At 40.4% G+C, this 25,926-nt stretch overlaps 1 protein-coding gene across 1 annotated transcript; it reads left to right on the top strand.

Annotated features, from left to right (window-relative positions):
- Positions 1-16,789: 16,789 nt before the first annotated feature.
- On the top strand, positions 16,790-25,620 carry KRT18 (keratin 18). Its single transcript, XM_039344748.1, has 7 exons — positions 16,790-17,301; positions 21,587-21,669; positions 22,259-22,415; positions 22,600-22,764; positions 22,911-23,036; positions 23,945-24,168; positions 25,369-25,620. The coding sequence occupies exons 1-7, from the start codon at positions 16,864-16,866 to the stop codon at positions 25,484-25,486; spliced, it is 1,311 nt and encodes a 436-aa protein (XP_039200682.1). The 5' UTR covers positions 16,790-16,863; the 3' UTR covers positions 25,487-25,620.
- The last annotated feature ends 306 nt before the right edge of the window (positions 25,621-25,926 follow it).

The following is a 25,926-nucleotide window of genomic DNA, read 5'->3' on the forward strand; positions in this document are numbered from 1 at the left end:
TTATTTATCTTGTGCAAACCCACCCTATGTATTAGCTTAATAACCCATGTGCACATTATGTATGGGCAATTACAGTGTAGTCCTCCTTTTTCCTAGTGGCTGCCTAAACTAGTCTCTGAAGATTTCTTGGCAAGTTTTTCAAAAGTGACTGGTCCAAGTTCACCACACTGTTGTTTTGCTCTCTTTGGGGCTTTGATCTGCTTAATTACATTAAGGGAAAACAAAAAAAAAAGAGCATTGGATAAACAAAGTCAAGCACAGTCAAAAGTGTAGATGAGCATATCATGCAAATAGTGTCTCCCCATGTGTGCAAGTGTAGAAATTAATAATCTTATTTATTCAGATTTCCCATTTTTCCCAATGACTTCAATTCACAATCATGTGAATTCCGCACAAAAATGTCTCACCACAAACATATTACACATTTTCATGTGAGGGGGTTCTTGGTGCTGAGCTTGGCTGTTTTCTTGCAGATGTTTTATGCTAGCACTGATGTTACCTAGTTTGGTTAATGAAATGTCTGTAAGAAAACAACCAAGCTCAGAGAGCCCCAAGGACCCCTCATTTCAACCGTGAGCTACAAATATTCTCCTTTATTGGTGCATTTTCAGGCGTGTCTCTCTCAATATGCAAAGTAATGCTCATGAACCTGGGTGAAACTTCAGTGAACTTGACAACTATGTCAAGTTGTATGATTGAGGAGAGGCTGCAATTGGAGCAGAAGGAAGGGAAAGACTCAGACCCTGCTTTAGGATCCACAGACTATTTCAAAATCAGCATGTGCTTCTGGCAGCCTTCCAGTTAATGTGGTTTTGTTGTAGCACAGAGAGTTCATTCCCTCCCTGAATTTATTCAGAAGGCAGTTTGGGTGGATAATTGCCTTTTTTGGAGAGGTATTTGGCTGATTTATTTCCTGGCTGATTTATTCATTTATTTTGGCAGCCTGGGACAAAGGTGTATGGGAGGAGGGAAGGCAAAAAAGCTCAAAGAAGGAAAGATTGAAAGGAGATAAACTGATTATCCCTTCCAGCTACCATACTATCAAAGGCAGGTGCTACCAATAAGTAACTATTTCAAAGAGTTTTCACCTGGGGAGTAATCAGCACCACAATGAACTCCCAAATTCTTCAAGGTTGCTATCTTCACAGATGGATAAGAAAAATGCGTGGCTATTGGCTGAAGTTCTCCCTGCTTTGCAAAGCATTAAGGACATCAAAGTTCTGCTTCCTCAGAGAATTTGGCAGCATGTCAGGGAGTCAATTTAATTACAATAGAGCTGCTAGGTCCAGGTAAAGCATGTTGTGTGTCAACACAGCTGTTGTGTTTGCACAAGGAACAAACCCTCACCAACCAAGCCTCTAGACCAATGTTTCCCAAACTTGACAATTTTAAGGCATGAGGACTTCAACTCCCAGAATTCCACAGCCAGCGTTGCTGGCTGTGGAATTCTGGGAGCTGAAGTCCACATGCCTTAAAATTGTCAAGTTTGGGAAACACTGCTCTAGACCCAAGCAGAGAAAAGTCAGAAAAAGAACTGCCAAGAGATTACAACTCTTCTCCCCAATTGCAAATCACCATCAATTAAAATAAATTATCAAGGACAGCCAGCTGAGTCTTCTTCAAACATAGAATAAGGGTGATACATTTGCCAATTTGCCAAAGGAAGGGGGAAAGAAGGAATGCAGGCTGAAGAACTCACATTTCTTTAACGCAGAGAAGGTGTATGTTTGAGAAATAACAGAATAACAGAGTTGGAAGGGATCTTGGAGGTCATCTAGTCCAATCCCCTGCTCAACCAGACCCTACACCCGGGGTGTCAAACTCGCAATGTCACGTGATGTGTTGCGACGTATCGTGACTTTTCCCCCATTGCCGGCAATGGGGTGGGTGCAGTTTTGGTGTGACGCATCTGGACCATGGGCCAGCAATTTGACACCATGCCCTACACCATTCCAGACAAGTGGCTGTTGAGACTCTTCTTAAAAGCCTCCAGTATTGGAGCACCCACAACTTCTGAAGGCAAGCCATTCCACTAATTAATTATTCTCACTGTTAGGAAATTTCTCCGTAGTTCTACTTTGCTTCTCTCCTTGATGAGTTTCCATCCATTGTTTCTTGTATTGCCTTCTGGCGCTTTGGAAAATAGGCTGGCCCTCTCTTCTTTGTGGCAGCCTCTTAGATATTGGAACGCTGCCATCATATCACCCTTAGTCCTTTTCAGTAGACTAGACCTACCCAATTCCTGCAACCATTCTTCATATTGTTTTAGCCTCCAGCCCCCTAATCATCCTTGTTGCTTTTTTCTGCACTCTTTCCAGAATCTCAACATCTTTTTTTAATATAAAACATGTTTATAATGATAAAACATGTTTATAATGATAAAGCATGTTTATAATTAATAAACATGGAACAGAGTTCCACCAGCAGTGAGTTTGATTGAGGGACAGCAATTCCAACACAGAGCACATAAGAATGAAAGGGGCTCGCTTATCTGACAGTATAGAAACTGGAACTGAGCAGTGGGAACTCCTGCTTGCTCTTCTGAGCCTAAAAGTTGAGGAGAATCAGGCCTAGGATCTGAATGGGAGGCACCCAAGGTCATGAAGACTGAGAAGCCAAAAATCACACTGCAACAAGGCATGGGGTTGCTTCTGCTTCGGATTGTGGGAGTGTCCAGTTCCCTGTTTGGCAACACTGTCTGAGCTTTGAACCTTTTGCTTTACTAGTGCCTTTGCCCAACAATTGCTCTTGAGCAACATTAACCAATAGGGCAATCATGTGTGGAAAGGGCCATGCCGTGAGTCTTTCCTCACTTGTATTTAACTGCAGCACTGACATGGCCTGGAAATCTTGGTTGTTGTTTTTTTCTCCTGCTATGTTCTCTGGCTTCATGTTTTTGCTCATGGCCCATTGAAAGTGTTATTCACTAAATAAATTTATCAGAATAAAATACGCGGATCACACTTGCAGTTCTTTTTTAAAATATTCCTCTAGTACCTGAGCTGGTCTTTTATTCTAGTCTAAGGGATGTCTTTAAAAAAAACAAAAAAAAATGTATGCCTTACATCTGGAAATCATCAATTAAAAAGTAGAGTTTAAAGGCTCTGTGTAAACAGAACAGAGATAAATCCAGAGACTTTGGAATGCTAGAGAGGCTATCTCAACTGTTCATCAAGCTGAGCTTCTCCAAGTCCTGGTTGGGGTTTAGAGGATGGTGGAGATAACTGCTAGTGAAATGGTAGAGCTCTCCATCTCTGGAATGTGTCAAGGCTTCGACCTGGAAGGGGAGAGTGAGAAATCCCAGCTTCTAACCCACCCATAAATCAAGGGGATCAGGAGAAGTCAGTTGTGCATGGATCAGCCTTTTTGCACTCCAGACATTAGCCTGGGATGTGATTTCTTTTTCTCTAGGGAAGAGAATGGCGGAGGAAAGACTGGGCATTGCTTGGATTTGTGTCCACAGATCCAAGATGCTGCAGGCCCATTAAGGGAGTTCCATTTTCCTCCTGCTTTAAAACAGCTTACAGAAAGGAGGGCACATCAGATTCAAGATCTCTGAGGAAGAGCAGCAAAGGAGGTTTCCTCGGCCCAAGTCAAGATACCTTGTATCCCAAGCTGGGCAAATTATTGCCTTGCAGCCCTATGGACCCTCCTGCTTATTCTGCTGAATGGGAACCCCTCTTTTACCTCTCTTTTAGACCTTGGCATTCATAGCATTCCTAAAGGCAATGCTGGTTCAGATTGTATGGGCTTTGGATGAGATTTGTATGAACCGATCAAGTATAACGAAGCAATATAAATCTGAGATTTTTCCTTTGTGTGTTTGGTTTAATCATAAGAGATCAGAATTGTTTTTCACACTGCTACGGACTAATACACCCTGAAATAGTATCTGTTTTTATTCAAGAAATTGATGATTGCAAAATCTGTAGGGAATAAAAAAAAAAGCCCTCCCCAACTTAAGATATATGTTTCAACCCTCCTGAGATCAGGAGACACAACTATCAGTCCTGGCCAAAAAAAAAAAAAAAAAAAATGGGGGCAGTGAGAGAGAGAGAGAAAGGACTCTGCAAATATTTGCAGTATAAACATTAAGGTAGATGAGGGATTAGTGATGTAATGGGATAAATCCATTTGAGATGGGGAAAATTTTGTAGAGAAGAGCTAAGCAAATCTTCCTACTAAGACACCAAAGAAGGAGAGAGAATAATTTAAAGAGATAGTGGGAGTGAATGGATAGGGCAGCAAGCTAGTGATCAAGTGAAGTTTCCACATCTGGGCATAACATTTTGGAACCAATGACCCTTTCCAATCAATGCTTGCTCATAAAAGCTTCTGGAAATAACTTTTGATTAAACCCAAAGACTGTTTAAATATGAATATATAACAGTCACTTTATTAAAGCCTTTCACTCATCCCCACCCCATATTGTCTTAAAACATCTTGCAGAATATCAATAAATATGCATGCAATACAGCCCCCGAAAAGCACACAAGGTAACGAAGGGGGAACTCTCCTAAACATTTCTGCCTAAGGCAGTGTTTCTCAAAACCAGCAACTTTAAACTGCAGTCTGGAAGTTGAAGTTCACACATCTTACAGTTTCAAGATTGAGAAGCATTGGTCTAAGGACCCTGGAGGATGGAGACAATGAATGGCCTAATCCAAAGCCATTAGCAAATTGAAGATCAAGTTGCTACTGTAGATTTTGTCTTAATCTTTTTATCCTGTGCTACCCTGTTTTCCCCAAACTAAGACAGACGTGGAAAATAAACCCTAGCATGATTTTTCAGGATGCCCATAATATGAGCCCATCCCCAAAATAAGCCCGTTAAGTTCAACAGCCAGACGGATGCATTTAGTACCGTATTTCCCCAAATATAAGCCCTAACCGGAAAATAAGCCCTAATGCATCTTTTGGAGCAAAAATTATTATAAGATCCAGTCTTATTTTTGGGAAAACATGGTATTTATTTATATATCTCATTTGGTTTTTCTCTCTCTTTTCTCTCTTCTCTACCCAAAGAACCTCCTGTTATTAAATGAAATAAAGTGAAATTTTACATCATCATCAAGAAAAGATCGAAGCAAAGCAAAGATTTACATCATTACCCAGATCGAACAGAACAGTCTATCCAAAAGGAAAAGTGGTCACAAATTGTATATTAAAAAAACCCGACACATTGTAAGATCTAGTTTTTACTCTTAAACAGCATATTAAAAATGTTAAGATTGTTCTGCTTGGTCTAAGTAATCATCAGAAAGCACTCATCAACATGCATTTTTAATACACTGTTTGAGAGTAAAAACTAGATATTAAAACCATTATTCTCTGAAGTTCTTCCAGACTAGAGATAGATATATATAAAAACCTCACCTCAGAAACATATATATTTTGGGCTTTGGCCTGAACAATTTCTGAGTGTGATTAGATCTGTACAGAAAGTAGTTATCTCTCTTTAGTAAATATTTACATTACTGATCTTGCTACTAAAAGTAGTGCTTCCCTTAAATCTTATTTCCATTTGACTAAATTGAGGAGTTTTTGGTTTCCTACATAGTTGCCTAAAAGACATCACTTGATTATCTTTTATGCTGCTTAGCCTTCTTCATAAATACTTACAATAATGCATGCACACTATATACACCTACCAACATGCCTGGGGCATTGTGGGAAGTTCAAATGGTTTAGATTTTTCCCACAGTGCCTTGGGAAGGCAGGATCCTGTGGGCATTATGGGAAATGAAAACAGTAAAGAATTAAAATCAGCACGCTACTGTTCCTCTGGCTAACAGTGGAGTGAATTATGATGGAACAGCAATTTAAATACAGGAAGTCCACGACTTACTTTTGTTTAATTCAAAGTTACGGCATTGCTGAAAAAAAGTGACTTATAACCAGTCCTCTCACTTGCAACTGTCAGAGCATTCTCACGGTCACATGACCAAAATTTAGGCTCTTGGCAACTGGCCTATATTTAGGATAACTGAACTTTCCCGGTGTTACGCGATTGTCATTTGTGACTTTACTAACTTTGCTTGTGATAGTGCAAACGGCCTCTTTGAATCTGCTTTTTATGATGTCATTTAATTTTGTGTTTCGATTCTTGTTTCTCCAGTATAGGTGATTTATTTGGTTATTTATCATGATTATGCTTGAGGGTGGAGGTTTGTCCTCCCAGCTTGTGGGTTGGTTTCCAAACGTTTTGTTACCAGGCTAGATAACTCTCATCCGAATATGTTGCCTAGCCTGGTAACGAAACATTTGAAAACCAACCCACAAGATGGGAGAAGCAACCTCCACCCTCATCCTACACCCAAGTTACATGTATTCGCCACTATCGCTATCTTGTGCTTGTTTGCATTTTATATTTTAAACAATGAAATACACTTTAAACCCCCAGATTAACCGATACTCTGAGATAAGTTAGCAGATAGTAAGTGAAATATTAAAATTAAGAGTAAGCCATTCAGTAAATATGCATTGATTTAATGCTTTTGCTACCTGTTGCTTTCTATGCAGGAAAGTGGTTGGGAGAAAACTTGTGGCCCATATTATAAAATCTAGAAATGATTTATCATTCTATAGAAAGGAAGACTAAATGAAAAAGGCAATGCCTTAAAACAATTTAGTCTTTAAAATGCTATAGCTGGAAGTTGTTTTCACCCAATTGCTAAACTGGCTTTCTGTGGAACTGTTACTGAATTCATATAAAATCTGTGGGCACTAATCATTTCCTGTGATGGGAAAAAACAGGAATGTAGTGACTAAAGAGCACAGTCCATATTTGAATGATCACTTCTATGGAAGTAACTGATAAGCTTATCAACTTTCAGTAGGGAGCGGAACTGTGTTAAATTGCTAAAGAACCATAGAGTTCTCAGAGTCACTACAGATAGTCCTCGACTTACAATTCATTTAGTGATTGTTCAAGGTTACAGTGGCACTGAAAAAGTGACTTACGACTGTTTTTCACACTTATGATGGTTTCAGCATCCCGTTGGTCACGTAATCAAAATTCAAACACTTGGCAACTGACTCATACTTCTGACGGTTTTAGTGTCCTGGGGTCATGTCATGTCACCTTTTGTGACCTATTGTGACCTTCTGACAAGCAAAATGTGGGAAGCCAGATTCACTTAAGAACCGTGTTACTAAACTGCAGAGATTCACTGAACAACTATGGCAAGAAAGGTCATGAAATGGGGCAAAATTCACTTAACTGTAGCGTTTAACAACAGAAATTTTGGGGTCAGTTGTAGTCATAAGTCGAGGACTACTTGTACTGGAGGACATAGGAGTTGAGAGTGATCTAGTGGCCTGACTTCCAAGCAGATAACTGCAAGACCTTCTCTCGTAGCTAAGGCAACACAAACTCTCATGGCACCTTCAGGCAAATCAAAATCTTCAACTCAAGCTTTTTTGTAGCTGTGGGTCACACTTCAAGGTTCGGAGCTGTTGTGTGTTGACCACAGCAGAAGGCTGGCTCAAAATTTCTTTTCTCTGGCAGGCATTATTGATATCACGGTGCAAAAACAGCTATATCTCAGAAAAAAAACAGGAGAGGAGCTGTATTGGTTGGTTCCAGACTGCGCCACTCCTTTTCCTTTGGAGATAAAGCGAGAATGTAGGATTGCTCACAAGAGATAAAATGTGTGAACTTTATTAGAAGTTTCTTGTCTAACAGGCTGGTTAGCAGGACTGTTCTTGTGCACAGCGTGGCTTTTTTGCATGCTTTGCAAACTGTTCCAAGCGTCCAGAACAAAGGTCAGCCCTGCCTCTCTGTGCTCCTCTATTATTTGAATAGTTACATTCCACAGGCCTGGCTTAGTAACAACCATCCCAGAAATTAAAAAAAAAAAAAAAATGGAAGCAGTGGATATACCTGCTCAGAAAAATATGGAACTCTACAATATATAAAGATATTTGGAGTCATGTTTGAACTGAGGAATGGAATTTTAGCAATTCATCTGCGGCTAGATGATATCCCCTTGCATATTTATCTTTGCGTATTGCAAACCATTTTGTAGGCTTTTTCTAGTTCTGAGCTAAAACATTACTTACCTATTCTTAAATGAGCACAAACAATATTGCTGTAAAATTTGCTTGTCCCCACTGCCAACCACTATCCCATCTCTGTAGTATCTGTTTTGAGACCTGGCTAAATAGGCTTGGGGTGATTTGTGGATATGCCAATAGACCAGATGATTTATTTTCTCTTCTGGCTTGGCTACCAGGAATTTCTAGTATGTTACCAACTAGGGGTGGGAGGTAAATGGGAGGAATTATCCATGAATCAGAGCACTGCAGCTTGAATGGGATGGGTCTAACTTTGGAGTGTGCCTGTATTTGTCTACCCTTCTCCAGCATCTTACCTGGGCATCTCCAAAGTTAAATTTATGTGAAACAAATAAGCAGGGGATGACAACCTTGTAAGGAAAAAACAACAACACAAAAGAAGGCAAGCCATACCATAACTGGAAAATTATCTAATGGGACATCTGAAATTTACTAGCTCCTAATATTCTAAGGGGAGGAAGGGGGAGGAGGATGTAACTGAAACTGATTTTTTCCATTATTTTCTGGATACCTTATTGGGCATGAGGGAAAGCAGGAACACTGCATTTAAAGGTAATTATATAAAATTTCATAGCATCCATATAGTTGTGCAAATACATGCTTTTTCATCTCCAATTAAAATAATGAAGGTCTGATCATTTCAGTGGTTAATACAGAAGGGCAAAAATGTATCTTGGATGATCTTGGTTTTATTTATTTGTGGGTATGTGTTTGGTATCTTTATATATGTATACAGTTCCTCTGAAGAACTCAGAGACCTGCATACTGTTTTGTGCTCTTTTGGTTGTCCTAACAAAGATATAAAGAGTCCATTTGATGTAGTGGTTAAGGCATCAGGCTAGAAACCTGGAGTTTTGTGAGTTCAAATCTCGTCTTAGCCATGAAAGCCAGATGAGTAACTTTGGGCCAGTCATTCTCTCTCAGCCCTAGAAAGGAGGCAATGGCAAACTAATCTGAAAAATCTTGCCAAGAAAAATGCAAGGACTTGTCCAGATAGTCTCTTGAGAATTGGATACAACTGAACAAAAAAAAAAAAAAGATATTATCTAACAAATGATTCTGATGTTTTGACCAGCATAAATTACTATTGTTTTTCATACTTCTGGTATGTATAATTCCCCCATAGAACTTCTGTGACATCTTCAGAAGATCACAAGAATTGATGCAAGATAGGATTGTGAGCTGAGGCCAATTACATTAAGTCAGTGATGGCGAACCTTTTGGAGACCGGGTGCCCAAACTGCAACCCAAAACCCACTTATGCATCATCGGGTGCCGGGTGGGTGTGACCCATTGGCTGGGTGTGGCCAATTGGGTGGGCGTGGCTGCAGTGGTAACGGCAGACTGGGTGGGACTAAAAAGTTCAATCAATCGATTCCAACTTTGCAAGATCTTTTTTCCCCCGCTAGAAGTTGAAATTGACTGATTGAACCTTTTTTTTTTTTTTTTTTGCACATGGCAGCGGAGGCCTAAAGCGAAAAGGTTTTATAAAACCCAGCTGAACGCCTAGGACTGGGGTGACAGCACGCGTGCCCATAGAGAGGGCTCTGAGTGCCGCCTCTGGCACCTGTTCCATAGGTTCGCCACCACTGCATTAAGTACTCTCATGCAATCACGTTTCCTGAGAACTATTCACTAAAATATTGATATATTTCAAGTTTTCTCATCACCCTTAGGAACTCTTTTGATAAAAGGGCATATATAAATGGAGTCCTTCTGAAAGAAAAACCTTCAAGTATCAGATAGATCCTCAGACCTTACAATAACTTTACTGCTGTTGACCAATGTTATTGTTAACGGGCTGATTTAGTCATGAAAACAACCTTGTATATTCACAATGAAGGGTTTATTTTGACATTTTTAAAAGAATGTTTCTAGGTTAAAAATAATAAGGACAACTTATCCATTGTTTAGGGAATCCCCTAACATTGCCCCCTAATCTTATATGGAATTATTTGTTTGCAACAATGTTATCACTGGTGAACCTTTTAAATGCTTGATTAATCAAGATGGCTTTCCTTTTTCTTTGAAATTCATTTAATCTCAGATTATGTTTTTGGACACATTAACACTCTCAAGCACAACATAGCAGAAAATGACTCACGTTATTGATTTTCTAAGGAATTTGTCTGAATCTGAGTCAAGGACAAATCGGAAATGACAGATAATTCTGCCAGAATGTTAACAGTCATAAAAGAAAGGATTAGTTATCCATCCTGCCTCACCTTCCTTTGATTAAACCTCACTCTTCCCTTTCTTTTGATTAAACCTTGTTTTTCATCCCGAAACCTTAGCCTAGAATATTTAGAGCATATCTATCTGTCTGTCTGTCTGTCTGTCTGTCTGTCTGTCTGTCTGTCTGTCTATCTATCTATCTATCTATCTATCTATCTGCCAGATCTAATGATTAAGGTGCGCTGGTCTGAAAACCAGAATACTGTGAGTTCTAGCCCTGGCTTAGGCATGAAAGCTAGCTGGGTGATTTTGAGCCAGTTACTCTCAGCCCAGCTCACTTCACAGGGTTGGTGTTGTAGGGAAAATAGGAGAAAGAAGGAGTATTAGGTAAGTTTGCTGCCTTGAGATACTTATACACTATTAAAGGAAGGATAAAATTGAATAAATAAATAAAATAACATTAGCTCCTGGTAGCAAATATATCTAATACCCCTGCCTCCTATTTTCCCCATAACTAATCTGTGAGTTTGGTTGATCTCAGAGAGAGTGACTGGCCCAAAGTCACTCAGCTGGTTTTCATGCCTAAGGGAGGCCTAGAACTCAACTGTTTCCTGATTTCCAGGCCAACACCTTAACCACTATACCAAACTGGCTGTGTTAAATTTAAAATTGTTGTAGAGGTTATATATAGTATAATTATGATTATACGCTATAACATATATTATTATATACACAGAGATAATGTTAGACTAAAAATTATGAAATTAATAATAATAATAATAATAAAAAATCACGGTCACAATAAGGAATTGAATGAAATTGTACATTGTAGTAAATGTTACCCATATTATTAAACATATATTCTGATACTGAAGGCCTTTATAAGTATATTTTTCTTCTTTCTTTTGGTTTATTTTAGGAACAGTAATCATTCTCCAGGAGAGTGGCGGCGAACCTATGGCATGGGTAACGTTGCTGGGTTTTATAAAACCTTTTCGCTTTAGGCCTTCGCCTAAAAAGATTCAATCAATCAGTCAATTTCAAATTCTCGCAGAAAAAAAAAGATCTTGCAAAGTTGGAATTGATTGAACTTTTTAGACCCACCCAGTCTGCTTGTTACCATTGCAGCCACGCCCACCCAATGGGCCACACCTACCTGGCACCCGATAATGCATGTGGGTTTTGGGTTGCAGTTTGGGCCCTCAGTCTCTAAAAGGTCCACCATCACTGCTCTAGGCATTCAAAAAACAAACTTTATTGACACCACATAGGTAAAGAGACAGCAAGCATTTTTTTTTTATGTACTTCATAGGGCACTAGTACAATAATTACGAAAATATACCCTATATCGGTTTATTTTTGGATTATTCACTGTCCATTAACAAGATTTCAGCATTGAGCCCTCAGGTCCACATCTTGCTTTCCCTGGACCAGGAGCAAAAGGACAGGTCAGCAGCTGAAACTAATTTTTCTCCTTTGTAATAGTAAAGATGAAGTTGGAATCTTCTGCATGTAAAAATTCTTCTCTGGACACTGCCTGTCAAATTTCCTTTCCTTTTTTCCTCCATTTTGGTGCCTTCTTGGGATATTTCTAAGAAAAGCCATTTTGCTCTTATGGACTAGGGGTAAACAATTGCCCCCCCTCTCTCACATTACCCTTCCTTCTCCAACAAGGTTGCCCCCTGATGAGGGGAAAAAAATAGCCTGGCCTTCTCTTGCCTTTACAAATCAGCAGATAAAGGTTTTCACAGTGCAGAAATAAAAAAGTATTATTTGCTACTGTCAGCAAATCATCTCCTAAATATGCCAAATTAGGAGCTATTTTAGTGCCCTCTTCCTTTAATTGCCACTATCCAAATACTGGTATTATAAATAGGTGGAGAATAGGATGTATTTTGTAACTGCAGAATGAATCAAGCAGACCCAATCACATTTTGGTAAGGGGGGGGGTCTACTCAAAGTTTTAAAAATGGGATTATTTGGGTTTCACCGGACCGGGGGGGGGGAAATCAGCCCCAAATAATTTTGCTGGATTTACAAAGGCAGGCACGGTAAACTGCTCAGATCCTGGCACAATCAGTGGCTCACAAACTGGTCAGGGTTTCCAGAGGCAGTTAGGAAGGTCTGTCTAGTTGCTGGCTTAATCTCTATTGGAATCTGCAACTAAAATATTGGCTGTGCTTCGCATCAGAGAAACCACCCATTCCGGTTGGCGGCTGACGTGTCATTATGAAAGAGCTAAAGGTGCTTATTCCAGAAAGAAGGGAGATTATTTTCAGCAAACGGTAACAGCAAAAGGCAGCAATGTATAGTTTGCTTGATTATCTATAATGGTAATTACTGAAAGGAAAAGTTGGGTTTGTTTGCTTGCTTCACTAGAGGGGAAAAGAATAGCACAGGAAAGGGAATGCAATCTTCGAAATAGCTTTCCAGATTTAAGTTTTAATTATGCCATTTTTCTGCCTCAGAAAATTCCAACAAGGTTGCCCCCTGATGAGGGGAAAAAAATAGCCTGGCCTTCTCTTGCCTTTACAAATCAGCAGATAAAAGTTTTCACAGTGCAGAAATAAAAAAGTATTTGTAATTCTTTTCCTTCCGTTTTTTTCCAGGCAACAGGGTCCACTGAAGGGAAGATGAGTCATAATCAACACTTAATTGTATTTGAATTATATATTTTCCACAAACTGTGTTCAAAACAGTTCTTATTAAAGACTGTTTAAATACAATAACCAGCAATATACTTAAGTATGTTTTCAAAGCATTGTTACCGAGTTAGCAAAAATATAAATGAGCATAGGATAAGCCAGTCTATCAATTACTGGTGTCCAAATTAACATAATATCTATTTGAAGTATGATTCATTTGTTTATGTACTTAAGGATTTTCTCTTAATAGGGAAAAAAAGCAGACTTTTTTTAAAAAAATAGGAGCAGAGAAATACAGCAGCTATACAGAAATAAAACACTGAAAAGCAATTCAGAAGTATCTACATTGAAGGCCCATTTAAAAAATGGAAGAATTTAATTTCTGGAGATCTACTAATGAAGAAACATGTTCCAATTAAGAGGTTTAACAAGAAAACTCCTTACCCATCCAAACAGGAGAAGATGCAAGGATAAAACCCGGCTAACAGGCAGCACAATGGCCCCATAGTTATGCTAAAGTTCTGTCCACAGAATATGCTGAACCAGAAACAAGCTGTTTAGCTAACCATTTAGAATTTTAGCCTAGCATGTTATAATTCCAATTAATGGTCAATATAAACTCAGAAACTCCATTAATTTGGTAACCATAGTTTAGCTAATCATGGGTAAACGTGTGTGTGTGTGTGTGTGTATCTATACGTATGTCACATCAATTTAAGTTACTAAAAATCATAGAAATATAAATGGATAGACTTGTGTTAATAATGTGATTTACAGATTGTCCTTGACTTTGTGTTATGATGAGTCAAAGTTATGATGGCCTCAGAAAAAAAGTGACTTATGACCCATCCTCAGAGTTATGACTGTTGCACTAGTCCCCACAGTCACAACTGCAATTTGGGCACTTGGCAACTGGCTCACATTTATGAGCGTTGCAGGATCTTGCCTTCATGTGATTATGATTTGCAATTTTCCCAGCCAGCGTCTGGCAAGCAAAGTCAATTGGAGAAGCAAGGCAGGATTTGCTTAACAACCACATGATTCACTTAGAGACCATGTCATTCACTTAACGACTGCAGTGATTTGTTCAATGACCACATTAAAATGGTTAGAAAACTGGGTGCAGTCATGTGATGACTTGGTTAAATATCACACAACTGAAATTTTGGTCCCATCTGCGATCATACATCAAAGACTACTTGTTCTGCAATGTTAAAGAAATTTTGACTAAATGTTTTGAAAATTCACTTGCTTGTCTGCCCTGAGTAAGGAACTCAATGAACATTTTTAACTGGGAATAACCCTGCATATATTCAAGGAGTAAGTCTTCTATTCTGGAGTCTGAGTGAAAGATGTAAATGGAGGTGGGAATGATAATAATAATAATAATAATAATAATAATGCAGGAGTAAAGGAGTAATACTAGTGATAGTTAGGATAAACTAACTCTTGGAATGGCCCAAGCTATAAGCAGCTGCTTCCCTGCATACAAAAACAGCAAATCAGGTTTCCTGTAGGGGGAGGATATATGCAGGTTTTGTCTCTGATTTTCCATGGCTGCCTAAATTAAAAAGGAAGGCCTTTGCAAAGTTAAGGCCTGATAGGGGTAGAATAACCAGGATCCTTATATTGTGAAAGGATTCTTTGTATTAACACTTGAAAGGCACACCAACTTGTGAGGACATGGAAGGAAGGGATTAACCATCCAATCACACATCCCCCAACTCAAAATACAAGTGAACACCTGCATTAGACCCCCATTCTATTTATAACATTGCACTTCATAAGGCTTACATTGTAAAGATAATGAGAGACGCTTAAAGCTCTGGATTTTCAGCCTTTTAAATGCTCACTTGCATGAAAGACTGATATTAATCCATGGATCTCATAAATGGATTCTCCATACTAACCAGCTTAAGTCAATTTTGCAACAGGTTGCTGGAGCTATGCCTTAAGAATGTGTTGTCATTTACCAGTAATGTTTATTTTTACTTATGCTTTACTGTAAATAACACCTGCAATAACACACACAACAGCACATCATATATTTTTTCTTAGTAACGTTGGCCACCTCACATTCAATCCTTGTTATTTAGGTTCTTGTATACTTTAGTGTATGCACAATATTAAAAGGAATCGCTTCATGCCTCAGGCCCACCCTGGAATTATTGTATCATTATCCTTTACTGATCATGCTAAGTAAATTTTTCATTTCAGCAGATTATTTCCCCAACAATTCTAGGCATAGTCTTCTAATCTTTTCTTATCACAAGGTCTGGGCGAGATGATATTCCTAGTGCATCATCACTGCCTCACCTGGAGAGGTGTGTTTCCTTTACACAAAGAGTGTATTCAGCTGTTCCTTCCACTCTGCCTTTTAAGAATAGCCAATTTGGTGTACTGTAATGGTTAAACTGCTGGCCTAGAAACCAAGAGACTGTGAAAGCCAGCTTGGTCTAGAGTAGTTAAGGCTAGAAAGTAGGAGACTTGAGTTCAAATCCTGCTTTAGCAATGAAGGCCAGCTGGGTTACTTTGGGCCAGTCACACTCTCTCTGAGCCCAACCCACCTTAAGGATTGTTGTGGGGAAAATAGGAGTAAATATTGTGCACTGCATATTTTCTGCCTTGAGTTACTTATGGAATAATAAAAGGGAGATAAAAATCTAATAATTATTTTGGTGACAATAATTACAAAGGTGACTGAATTAGTTGAGCGCTGAATCTTGATTATTTGCCATATAATTCCAATCTATTCATTGTGGTCATACTCCTATGAAAATCCTTGGGGAAAGTATTCTTTACTTAGTGGTAAAACTGTACTTTACAGTAACCAACTTAAATTTTCTTGTATACAGACTGTGTATCATAAATTGAATACACTATGGGAAGATGAGTCATGGAATAACTAGCTTGAAACTGAACCCATGGAAGAATTGAGAACTGAACCCAAAACAGAAATGAACACGTGTAGGCACAACATTCTTCAGATGGAGCTGATCGTTTTTGAAGGGGAATTGGACAGAAATTCATTCGTATCAAGATCTTAACACTTTCATAAATATTGAGAATAGTGCCTCACAAAATCCAGCACGCCTAGCAGTTATGAATAAAAACTTGATCATAGCGGTGGTGATAAACCCGGGTTACAAGGCCTTCCTTTCCCTGATCCTCATCAAGGATGTTTATAGCAACCTTGGATCAAACACACCCGCAGTGAAATGGCTTATTATCCTTGCCATCCACGGAACAATTGTGCTTCCAAAAGTCTCTCGTCTACACAGTACAGACAATGACTTGTTCCATTTCCCCAGCCCACAATCTTGGTTTACTGGCGATTATTCGCGAGACACAGAAGAGGCTCAGTTCTACTCGGATCTCAATGTGTCCGAAATAGTATAGCACAGGGGTCTCCAACCTTGGTAACTTTTAAGACTTGGGGGTTTCCAACTCCCATGCTGGCTAGGGAATTCTGGAAGTTGAAGTCCCCAAGTCTTAAAAGTTGCCAAGGTTGAAGATCCCTGCATACGTTCTCAGGCTCCAGTTAACTCATCCGATCACCCATGAAATGTCTGCAGGACTGTTAAATAATGGTGCAGTTGGGCGCGGACAGGGCGTCGCCTTCACCTTCCATGAAGCCGGTCTACCTCGCAGACACAGAAGGCAGGAGGCGGAACCCAAGGCCCTTCGCCTCCCAGGCTGCTCCAGTTCCTTCGGCGGCTTTTCTGGAAGTAGGCCAAGCGCCGAGCCGCAAATCCGAGAAAAAAAAGTTTGCAGAGACCAGAGTTTGGATTGGCCCGCGTCTTCCAGCCTGAGCGCAACAAGGCGCAAGTGGGAGAGGTGGGCCCGCCTGGGCCCGCCCCTTGCTCCTGCTCCTAGTTATAAATGCCTGACTTGAGGTAGGCTGTACGTTTCAACTTCTTCTCCCCACCTTTTGTCTCTGCTGCTCCTCACCTTCGTAGGTACCATGAGTTTCTTCAAGTCCACCGTCTACTCCGCTCCCCCTGTCCTTAGCCCATTGAAGTTTGGCACCGGGGGCAGCGCGGCCAGCGTCTACGCTGGAGCCGGCGGCTCCGGCTCGAGAATTTCTGTATCCAGAGTCTCCAGCCTGAGCTCAAATTACGGGGGTGGTTATGGAGGAGGAAGCTATGGAGGAAGCTCCGGAGGGGGCTACGGAGGGATGTGCAGCAGCCTCTACCTCTCCGGGTCTGGGATGGGCCAGAACGAGAAGGAAACCATGCAAGACCTGAACGACCGCCTGGCCAGTTACCTGGAGAAGGTGCGCAGCCTGGAAGCCGATAATCGGAAGCTGGAGATCCAGATCAGAGAGTACATGGAAAAGAAAGGGCCCAGCGCCCGAGACTGGGGCCGTAATTTTGAAATCATCGACGGATTGAAGAATCAGGTGAGAAAACCGTTGGGTAATAGGCACCTCAACTCTTAGTAGTATAATGATTTCAGTGGCCCTCCTAATAGAAAGTGAAACTGTTTCTGAAATTGGGAATACTGTCTGTGAATGCCCACTTTCAAGCTCTTAGTTCTGACTTAGGACACTTTTTCTCCTCCTGGCCCCTTTTAAGTATGCCCATTCTGCCTGCATTAATTGTTTTCATCAAGAGAGTAACACAATAAGGAGGGCAAAGGTAAGGGGAGGGCGGGTAAGATATCCAACGTGAAAGCGGCTCTGTCTCCCTGAAAAATGATCCTGCCAATAAAACTTTTGTCTCCCTATACACCTTACCTGATAAGCAGTTACTTGGCATTCAACAGCTTGCATTCACAGGTTAATGGTTTACTAGAAGAAACTAATGTGGGCCAACAGCTAACAACCAATGTAGGAGGAACCACCCATGTTTGCGTTCTGAAGTTTGAATGGCCCCGAAAGTTTAGACCTGGTATAGAATTTACCTGCATACCTGAGTGGAGTTTTTCTTGAAGAAATGTAGCCTGTGTATGGGGGGGAAGGGGGGGGAAGGAGGGGGAAGGGAGAGGACAACTATACAAGGATTGGTTATTTTTTTTCCAGATCATTAAAGAAAGATGCAATAAGTGAAGTTCAAACAATTGGCTCGTTTTATTGTGTTTTGCCATTGCAAAGAAATACCTAATGTACTTTATATTGGGCAATATTAAATATAGCACCCAGCAACACATTGCAACAAGGAACCTACTATACAATTAACATATCCTATAGAACTTTTCAGAGGCACCTATTTTGCCGTCCTTCCATGAAAAAAGCTTTCACCTTTCCATCTCTTATCTTGCATTCTACTTTCTTTTGCCGTGCCTCCTTTTTTAATTTATATTAAATTTATTGGCTGCCCATCTTACCACAGGGTAACTTTTGTGATACGTCCTTTTGGGTTGAAGGTCTAAGGAATAGAATCAGTTGCCTAAATGTACCCATCCACTTACAATTCCACAATGCCTCTAATACAGAACCAGTCTAGAGCATTGTAGAGGAATGAAAAAGTGTGCCTGACTCTATTTTCAGAAGGTCAGAGAATAAGCACCAGACCATCTTAAAGCTGAGATAAATCTTGGACAGGTAAAGAGAGTTCAGTGGTAGCGAACCTATGGCATGGGTGCCAGAGGTGGCACTTAGAGCCTTCTCTGTGGGCACGCGCGCCGTTGCCCCAGTCCTAGGCCTTCAGCTGAGTTTTATAAAACCTTTTTACTTTAGGCCTCCACCGCCATGTGCAAAAAAAAAAAAAAAAGTTCAATCAGTCAGTTTCAACTTCTTGGGGGGGGGGGGAGATCTTGCAAAGTTGGAATTGATTGAACTTTTTAGTCCCATCCAATCTGCCATTACCACTGCAGGCACGCCCAGCCAATGGGTCACACCACCCGACACTAGATGATGCGACACTAGATGATGCGTAAGTGGGTTTGGGATTGCAGTTTGGGCACTCGGTCTCCAAAAGGTTCGCCATCACTGCTCTAGGTCAAGAGTTAAAATTCCTGCAGCTCCATGCCAAGCAAGAAAGAATAGGCCAACCTGGGGAGAAAGGCAAACTTCATATGCAGGCATAACAGCAGTACAGATTAGCTAACTCCCAATTTGGTGATTGAGACTTGCAGTATAATACCTCTAAAGAGCACCAGACTGGGAAGGGCTGGGTTACAATGGTTTTGAAAAAGAGGAACTTTGGCTTACAGGAATGCTCCCAATGGTGGTTTCCTAACAGAATCCAAAAGAGCTTTCTTAAAAGGCCGAGTAGATTAAAGGATTTTGTTCTTGTGAATCATTTTTATGGTCTGTGTGAAATCATTTAGCAAACAAAGGGAATAAAGATAACTAACGGTAAAAGCTTCAGCACCTGTTAAGGTCAAGTATATGGCACAGAAAGCAAGAGAGCTGGTTAGAAGAGGGTGTGGTGCAAAGGCAGAAAGTGAAAGAATAAAAATGTCCTGGGGGAAAGAGATTCAATTTCTTTCTTTATTTTCCCCCTGGGAAGCATTTTCAGAACAGCTTCCAATCCTTACTTGCCCTGCCCTGCCCTGTTCTTTTTTTTATTTTTTTTTAAAGTAACACCTGACACCATATGAAAGCCAGGCATAGTAGCCACTTTATGCATGGGTGGCCTTTTTATGAGTTAAGTCCATTCTTTAACACCTGGCAGATCTGTTACCAGGAGAGCAGAATTAAGCTCTTGCTAGCTTATACCTCAAGGTATGGTTGCCTGGAACATACCCAATTCTCCAGAGAACCCTTCCTTCTTATTACTTTTGTCTGCTAGAAACGATAGGTTTCTTAAAAGCCATGGCTGGTGGTGGTGGCTTTTCCCATGAATATGGGAAAGGAATAGTACTATTTTTCACCTGATTTATTTTTTTAAATTTTTTTAAAAGCCTTAGATTCCAGCTCTTTTGTATTCTCAAAGGTTACATGATGTACGGCCCATCAATTCATTGGAAGTTAAGTGACTATGCTAGACCTGCTGAATCAGATCAAAGGCTGGCCATGACCTTTGTAACCGGTATTCTCTTCCCATTCTAGCCAGCCAGATACCTATCGGTAGGAATCCCCTAAAGGAACATGATGACAATAGCACTGTTATTACTAGGTTGTTTCTAGCAAATCTGACTTGCCCTATATAATAATCCTTGAGGGCAGATTGCTATTTAAATCAAAACAGGCTAGGCCTGTTTCTCTTGTCTTCTTTCCATGTCCCTTCTCTCCCCCATTCAATTGGCAATAGAAAATTAGTTTTTACGGACAGGTACAAATAAGAAAAGCACTGGCTACCTGGCTTATTGGAAATTCAGTACCCCACTGTTAGGATACTTTACTGAGATTGTAAACTTATGGGCAAGTTTCCTGAGAGTAAGCCCTGGGGGGTTCATGGCTGCCCCTCTACATGTTTGTAAGCCAGCCACTGTTAATGCCAAAAAGGTCAGAATTCCTTCAGCATCTTTAATGGTTGCTGAAATTAGTCTTTCCATTCAGCTGTTTAAGGCAAAGGAGCCCTGTTCACTTTTGCATGTGGCCATTTTATTCAAGGAGGTCTATGGCCATAAAATTAGATGTATGTGGAAGTTCTCCTAAGGGACAATGGCAAATACTTGAATTAAACGAATTTGAATTAAGGTTCCAAATTCTTGACGACGGAGGAAGGGACACTCATCTGGAATTTTGTCAACATGTCTTGAATGCTCTGGATTTGCCTATTCACAAAATAGCTGTCATCGTAGAATCAATCCCAAACCAAACAAATTGCCCAGGTGCACCACTTTGAGAACTTCAGGATTTGCCTTATATACTGTAGTTGCTAAGGAATAACTGCTAAGTTGGACACTGCTCTGCAACAATATAAAAGGGAAGAAGGCTAGGCTAAAGTGTCTCACAATGCTGGCTTCTAATCCGGGAAAAATATTAATGCTGAACATCCATGAGAACAAGGGGATGAAAATGCCTTTCTAAAAGAAGGATCCCCTGATAGCTGAATTAATAGCTTCCCCCTACTCTTCAAAAAGCAGCTGTAAACCCAGCAAAATTGGTGAGTTTGAAAGCTTTACACGGTAGAATGTGGTATTTCCCTGGCCTGCTCAAAGTAATTTAATTTACAGATTTGTGGCAATATTGCCTGGAAGTAGAACTTGTGGTTTCTGGGTGCTTCAGCGCCTGGGCCCCCCAGGTCTATTGGAGACACATATTGGGAAAAGTGAAGGAGCTTGAGAAGCTGCTTGATCAAAGTAGGCAGTTTCTCCTTTAAGAATCTTGGTCTCCCTGTTGCCTTGGGAACTGGGAAGGTGAGTTGCACCTGGAATGGCTTAGGCAAACAATGGAAACTCTGTAGGCTGGCTGAAAACCTGAAGGCTTAGATTGCACTAGCCTTCCCTAAATAAAAAAAAAAAGCAAGTTTCAGGTCTGGTTACTATAAAGCTTGGAAAGTAATGTCTGGATGTTTTGATTCTCCCATCCCATCTGGGAATCTCAATCCAAGCATGTGTGGAGAAGAGGGGCTTAGCAACTGCCGTAGATGGTTTTGCTTTTTGTAGCATCTGGATGGGCACAAATCTGTGTCATTGGGTTTGTGGTGGGAGAGGCTTCTTCTGTAGCTTTCTATCAATTAATTTATGCTGTTAAAAGAACCATGCCAGTGTCCAGGTTTTTTTCCTGATTGATAACTCAAATATTTATTTCACATTTATGAGTATGCCATGTGTGCTTCCTTTTCTCTACTCAGATCTACGATCAGTCTGTGGATAATGCTCGTGTTGTCCTGCAGATTGATAATGCTCGTCTGGCTGCTGATGACTTCCGTGTCAAGTGAGTGTTTTCCTCCCAGTTCACTAACTGGCTCTGGAATCCTGTCCAGCAGCATAGAGAACAATCGAAGTCTGAATAGGCAAAGCAGGATTAGGCAGTCTAATGTTCTCCAGCTAGTTTGGATTAGTAAGGAAAGCTGTTAGAAAAAGAAGGCTAACACAGATTAAAAACTGTATTTTTAATGTCATGAAAAGGTTTATAAATGATAAAAGGCAGGAACTTTGTGCAACCTGAGTTCTACATATTTTTTTCTCTTCATTTTGATGTTGCTCATTTATTTTGAGGTCACTAATATGGTCGAGGGCAAGAGCACAAAAGACTGAATCAATATAAATCTTACTCAAGTGCCTCTCTATTTTCTGAAATGTTAGGCCTTATTCATATAATTTTAAGCACGTGGGAAGCGGTTTATAAATATCAGAAAGCAGAATTTGTGTTATTTTACCATTTCCCTGGCTGGGATGCAGCTTCTATAAAGTTCTGATTCTTTCTCAGTAACTCATTGCCACCAGCATAATATCCAACAGCACTTTTTCTTCAGAAACCCGATTCCTGTGGGAACCTAATCCTGCCTTTTCCCACTGCCTAGGTATGAGGCTGAACTGGCTATTCGCCAGTCAGTGGAGAGTGACATCTTTGGCCTCCGCAAAGTCATTGATGACACCAACATGAGCCGTCTGCAGTTGGAGAGTGAGATCGAAGCACTCAAGGAAGAACTCATCTTTATGAAGAAGAACCATCAAGATGTAAGTCTTTATTGGCACTGGGTGGTGAAGTCTAAAAAATACAGTGCCAGTAGTTTAAGGGGAAGAGAATTAATTACTCTCCTATGGTGTAAGAGAGCTGACAACAAACATCATGGGTTGCCTTCATTCCAGGCTGTCTTTTCAACTCTTGAGTTAGCCCAAATGCTATTTTTGTACCTTTTAGGAAGTCACCAGCTTGCAGGCCCAGATTGCCAACTCTGGTCTGACTGTGGAGGTAGATGCTCCCAAATCACAGGATCTGGCCAAGATCATGACAGAGATTCGTGCGCAGTATGATGCCTTGGCTCAGAAGAATCTTGAGGATTTGGACAAGTACTGGAGCCAGCAGGTAGGTAGAAGAGCTAATTCCTAGCTTTTTCCATGCTGACCTCCTTAAATTCCCTTATGTGACCCACAAAATGTATTACCAGGAGACTATTTGAAAGAAGGAGTTTCAGATGGTAACACAACGTGCTTTCATTTTGTTCTGCTTAGATCTCAGAGAGCACCACCATCATCAACCAAAATACCAAAGAAATTGAAACGGCCCGTGTCACCATGACGGATTTGCGACGTACAGTCCAAACATTGGAAATTGAACTGGAATCTTTGCGCAATGTGGTATGTTGGCGGGAGCCTCCATGGAAAACGGTCTTGGGCTTGTCTTTTGCAGGGGTTTAGGGTGTACAACTTGTATTATCACCAGCTGGTGTGGATATAAGGCAGGGGTAGTCAACCTTGGCTCTTTTATGACTCGTGGACTTCAATTCCAAAAGGTACAAAATTCTAGGAGTTGAAGTCCACGAGTCATAAAAGAGCCAAGGTTGACTACCCCTGATATAAGGCATGTTGTCTTAGATAGTGGTGGTTGTCTTCCTGCACCCCTTGACAGTACTAAGATGGAGAGATGGCTATTTTATGGGACTGAAGAAAATGCATGTTTAAGGGCCTTGTCGGGGTTCACACATTATGCCAAACTGTGATTTGTTTCAACCGTAGCTAATCAAATTAGTTGTAGTTGGATGGGCTTAATCAGCTAAGCCCAACAAACCAAGGGCTTACTTAAGTGTGTTGTGCCAATGAAAATACTGTCTTACTTTTGGCTTCTTATGTCTCTCTCCAATACTGAAACCAATTTTAAAATGATACTGAGTTTCCGTTAGAGCAGGGGTGTCAGATTGCCGGCAATGGCAAAAAAGTCACGATACGTCGCAACATGTCACGTGACATTGCGAGTTTGACACCCCTGCATTAGAGAATTTGTTTTGTTCAGCGACCAATATGCAATACCAGTGAGTTAGATTCGAATTGGGAAAGAAGAAGGCAAGCAAATGTAGAATTATTCCACAAGAGATCAGATTGTACCAAATGAGCGATCCTGAATTTATAAATGAAGCAAAACGATCACGGGGGGGGGGGTAATGAGGAATATTGCAGTATGGAAATGCTACCTCAGACCAGAAAGAGTTTTGGATTAGCAAAGAATGATCCTGATTCCTTCTTGTTCTGTCATCCCTTCCCCCCTACAGAGAGCCAGTCTGGAGGGCAACCTGCTCGAAGTGGAGTCTCGCTATGCAATGCAAATAGAACATCTGAACGGAATTCTGCTGCGGACAGAAGCTGAACTGGCTCAGCTGCGGAATGATGTCCAGCGCCAGGCAGATGACTATCAGGCTCTGTTAAACATCAAAGACAAGCTGGAAGCAGAGATTGCTACCTATAGGCATCTGCTGGAGGGCGGAGAGGAATTAAAGTAAGCCTTTCCACTTCTGTTTGCCTCTTCAGGACTAGAATAGACAAAGAAATTGAGCTGTTTGCTTTGATCTGTATAAGTTTCCCCTGGAGGTTTTGATTGTTGCCACTTCCTTTATCAAGAGTCATATTGGCTTAGGGAGCCAAACATCAAATCATCCAGAGTAGTCCTTCAGCTTTCATATTTTAAGACTCACCAATCACTTTTTCCAAACAATCTGAGATATGCTGTGATAGAAATAAAGTCATTCATTTTCTATGAAGGATGGTTATGTTTGCAAGTATTCAATCAGTTCTTAAGACTAAAATATTCATTGACACATTCTGTGCCTACTTAGATTATTTTTGAGTTTAAGTAATGGGTAGAATTGCTGGCCTTACACAAGTGTGTATATCCATCTCTTTAATAAGCTCTGAAACCATTTTTACCAAACTTGTGAAAGGAAATATCACACATATAGCTGAATTGAATTTAAATTTTGAAGTACAGTAGCCCTAGTTCTGTTAAATTCTAGTTAATATCCTTGATAAATTAATTCAGCAGAAACATTGGAAATATTTGAAAGTAGCTATGGGGAAGCTGTTTCTGATATCCAAGTTATTTTTTAATACTATAGTCCAGTGTTTCTCAACCTTAGCAACTTTCAAAATATGTGGACTCCGACTCCCAGAACTCCCCAGCCAGCCAGATATATTAAAGTTCCCATGGTTGAGAAACACTGCTAGGGTCTAAGAGTAGATTTGGCTTAGAAGACGGATCCTTTACATGATAAAATCACACCTGGTCACACCTGGACCTGAAAGGAACAAATTGATATTTACAGTGTTTTCAGCATTACATGCAAAGTACAGGCTGCAGCCTTAGTTACCTGAGACCAACTCAGTGCATAATTTTATAATGTTGCTTTTTTGCAGCCTGCCCCAACTTGATGCCTTCCAAGCACCTTGAGGTTATAATTACCACTATTCTAACATGCCTAGTGGGGAGTGTTATCTTAGGAAAGCACTTAATAATGTACTTTAACATTCTAGAATGTATACGGCGATTTATCCAAGTGAATTCAATCATTTTTTTGCCCATAACATGTAGCTTGGAACTTACCAAGCTACACCAGTAAGATATGTGAGATAATTACATTCCAACATCAAATGTGGAAAAGGACATTTGTTCATTACCCAAATCTTTCCTCTTTTCCTTCAGCCTGAAAGATGCTTTACTGGAAAGCACCATGCAAGTCTCTCAGAAGGTTCACTCCACCAAAATTGTGGATGGCAAAGTGGTGTCGGAGACCAGCGAAACCAAAACACTGAAGCGTTGATCTCCTCTGATGTAGCAGACCTCCTGGTGCAACTGCAGTGGCATCATTTTATTTTGAAGTGGGAGGTTGCTGAAGAAGGGGATTGGGCTGATTCATTACACAACTCAATAAAGCAATATGCCTGAAAGCAGTGATATGTTGTACCTGTGCCATTATTGTGAAAAATTCCCCAGAGTCCCAGCATTGAGAGCTATCCTCTGGTGATGTTTCTGTGTTTAGGAAGCACTTTTCATATTGGCTAGATTGGTGCATAATGCTTAACCCATGGTTTGGATAGGCTATTTTAGTTGGGTTCACACCTTAAACCAAATCCAAAAAATACTTTATGGTGTAGTGTGTCCTATGAACCTAACATTTCAACTGTGTACCATGGAACCACTTGCCTGGTGTAATGTACAGTGTAAACTTATACAGTGCAAACAAATTTAATCTCGCTTCTG

Source organism: Crotalus tigris, unplaced genomic scaffold, assembly GCF_016545835.1.
Source record: "Crotalus tigris isolate CLP2741 ecotype Arizona unplaced genomic scaffold, ASM1654583v1 scf7180000017937.1871474, whole genome shotgun sequence".
Taxonomy (NCBI): domain Eukaryota; kingdom Metazoa; phylum Chordata; class Lepidosauria; order Squamata; family Viperidae; genus Crotalus; species Crotalus tigris.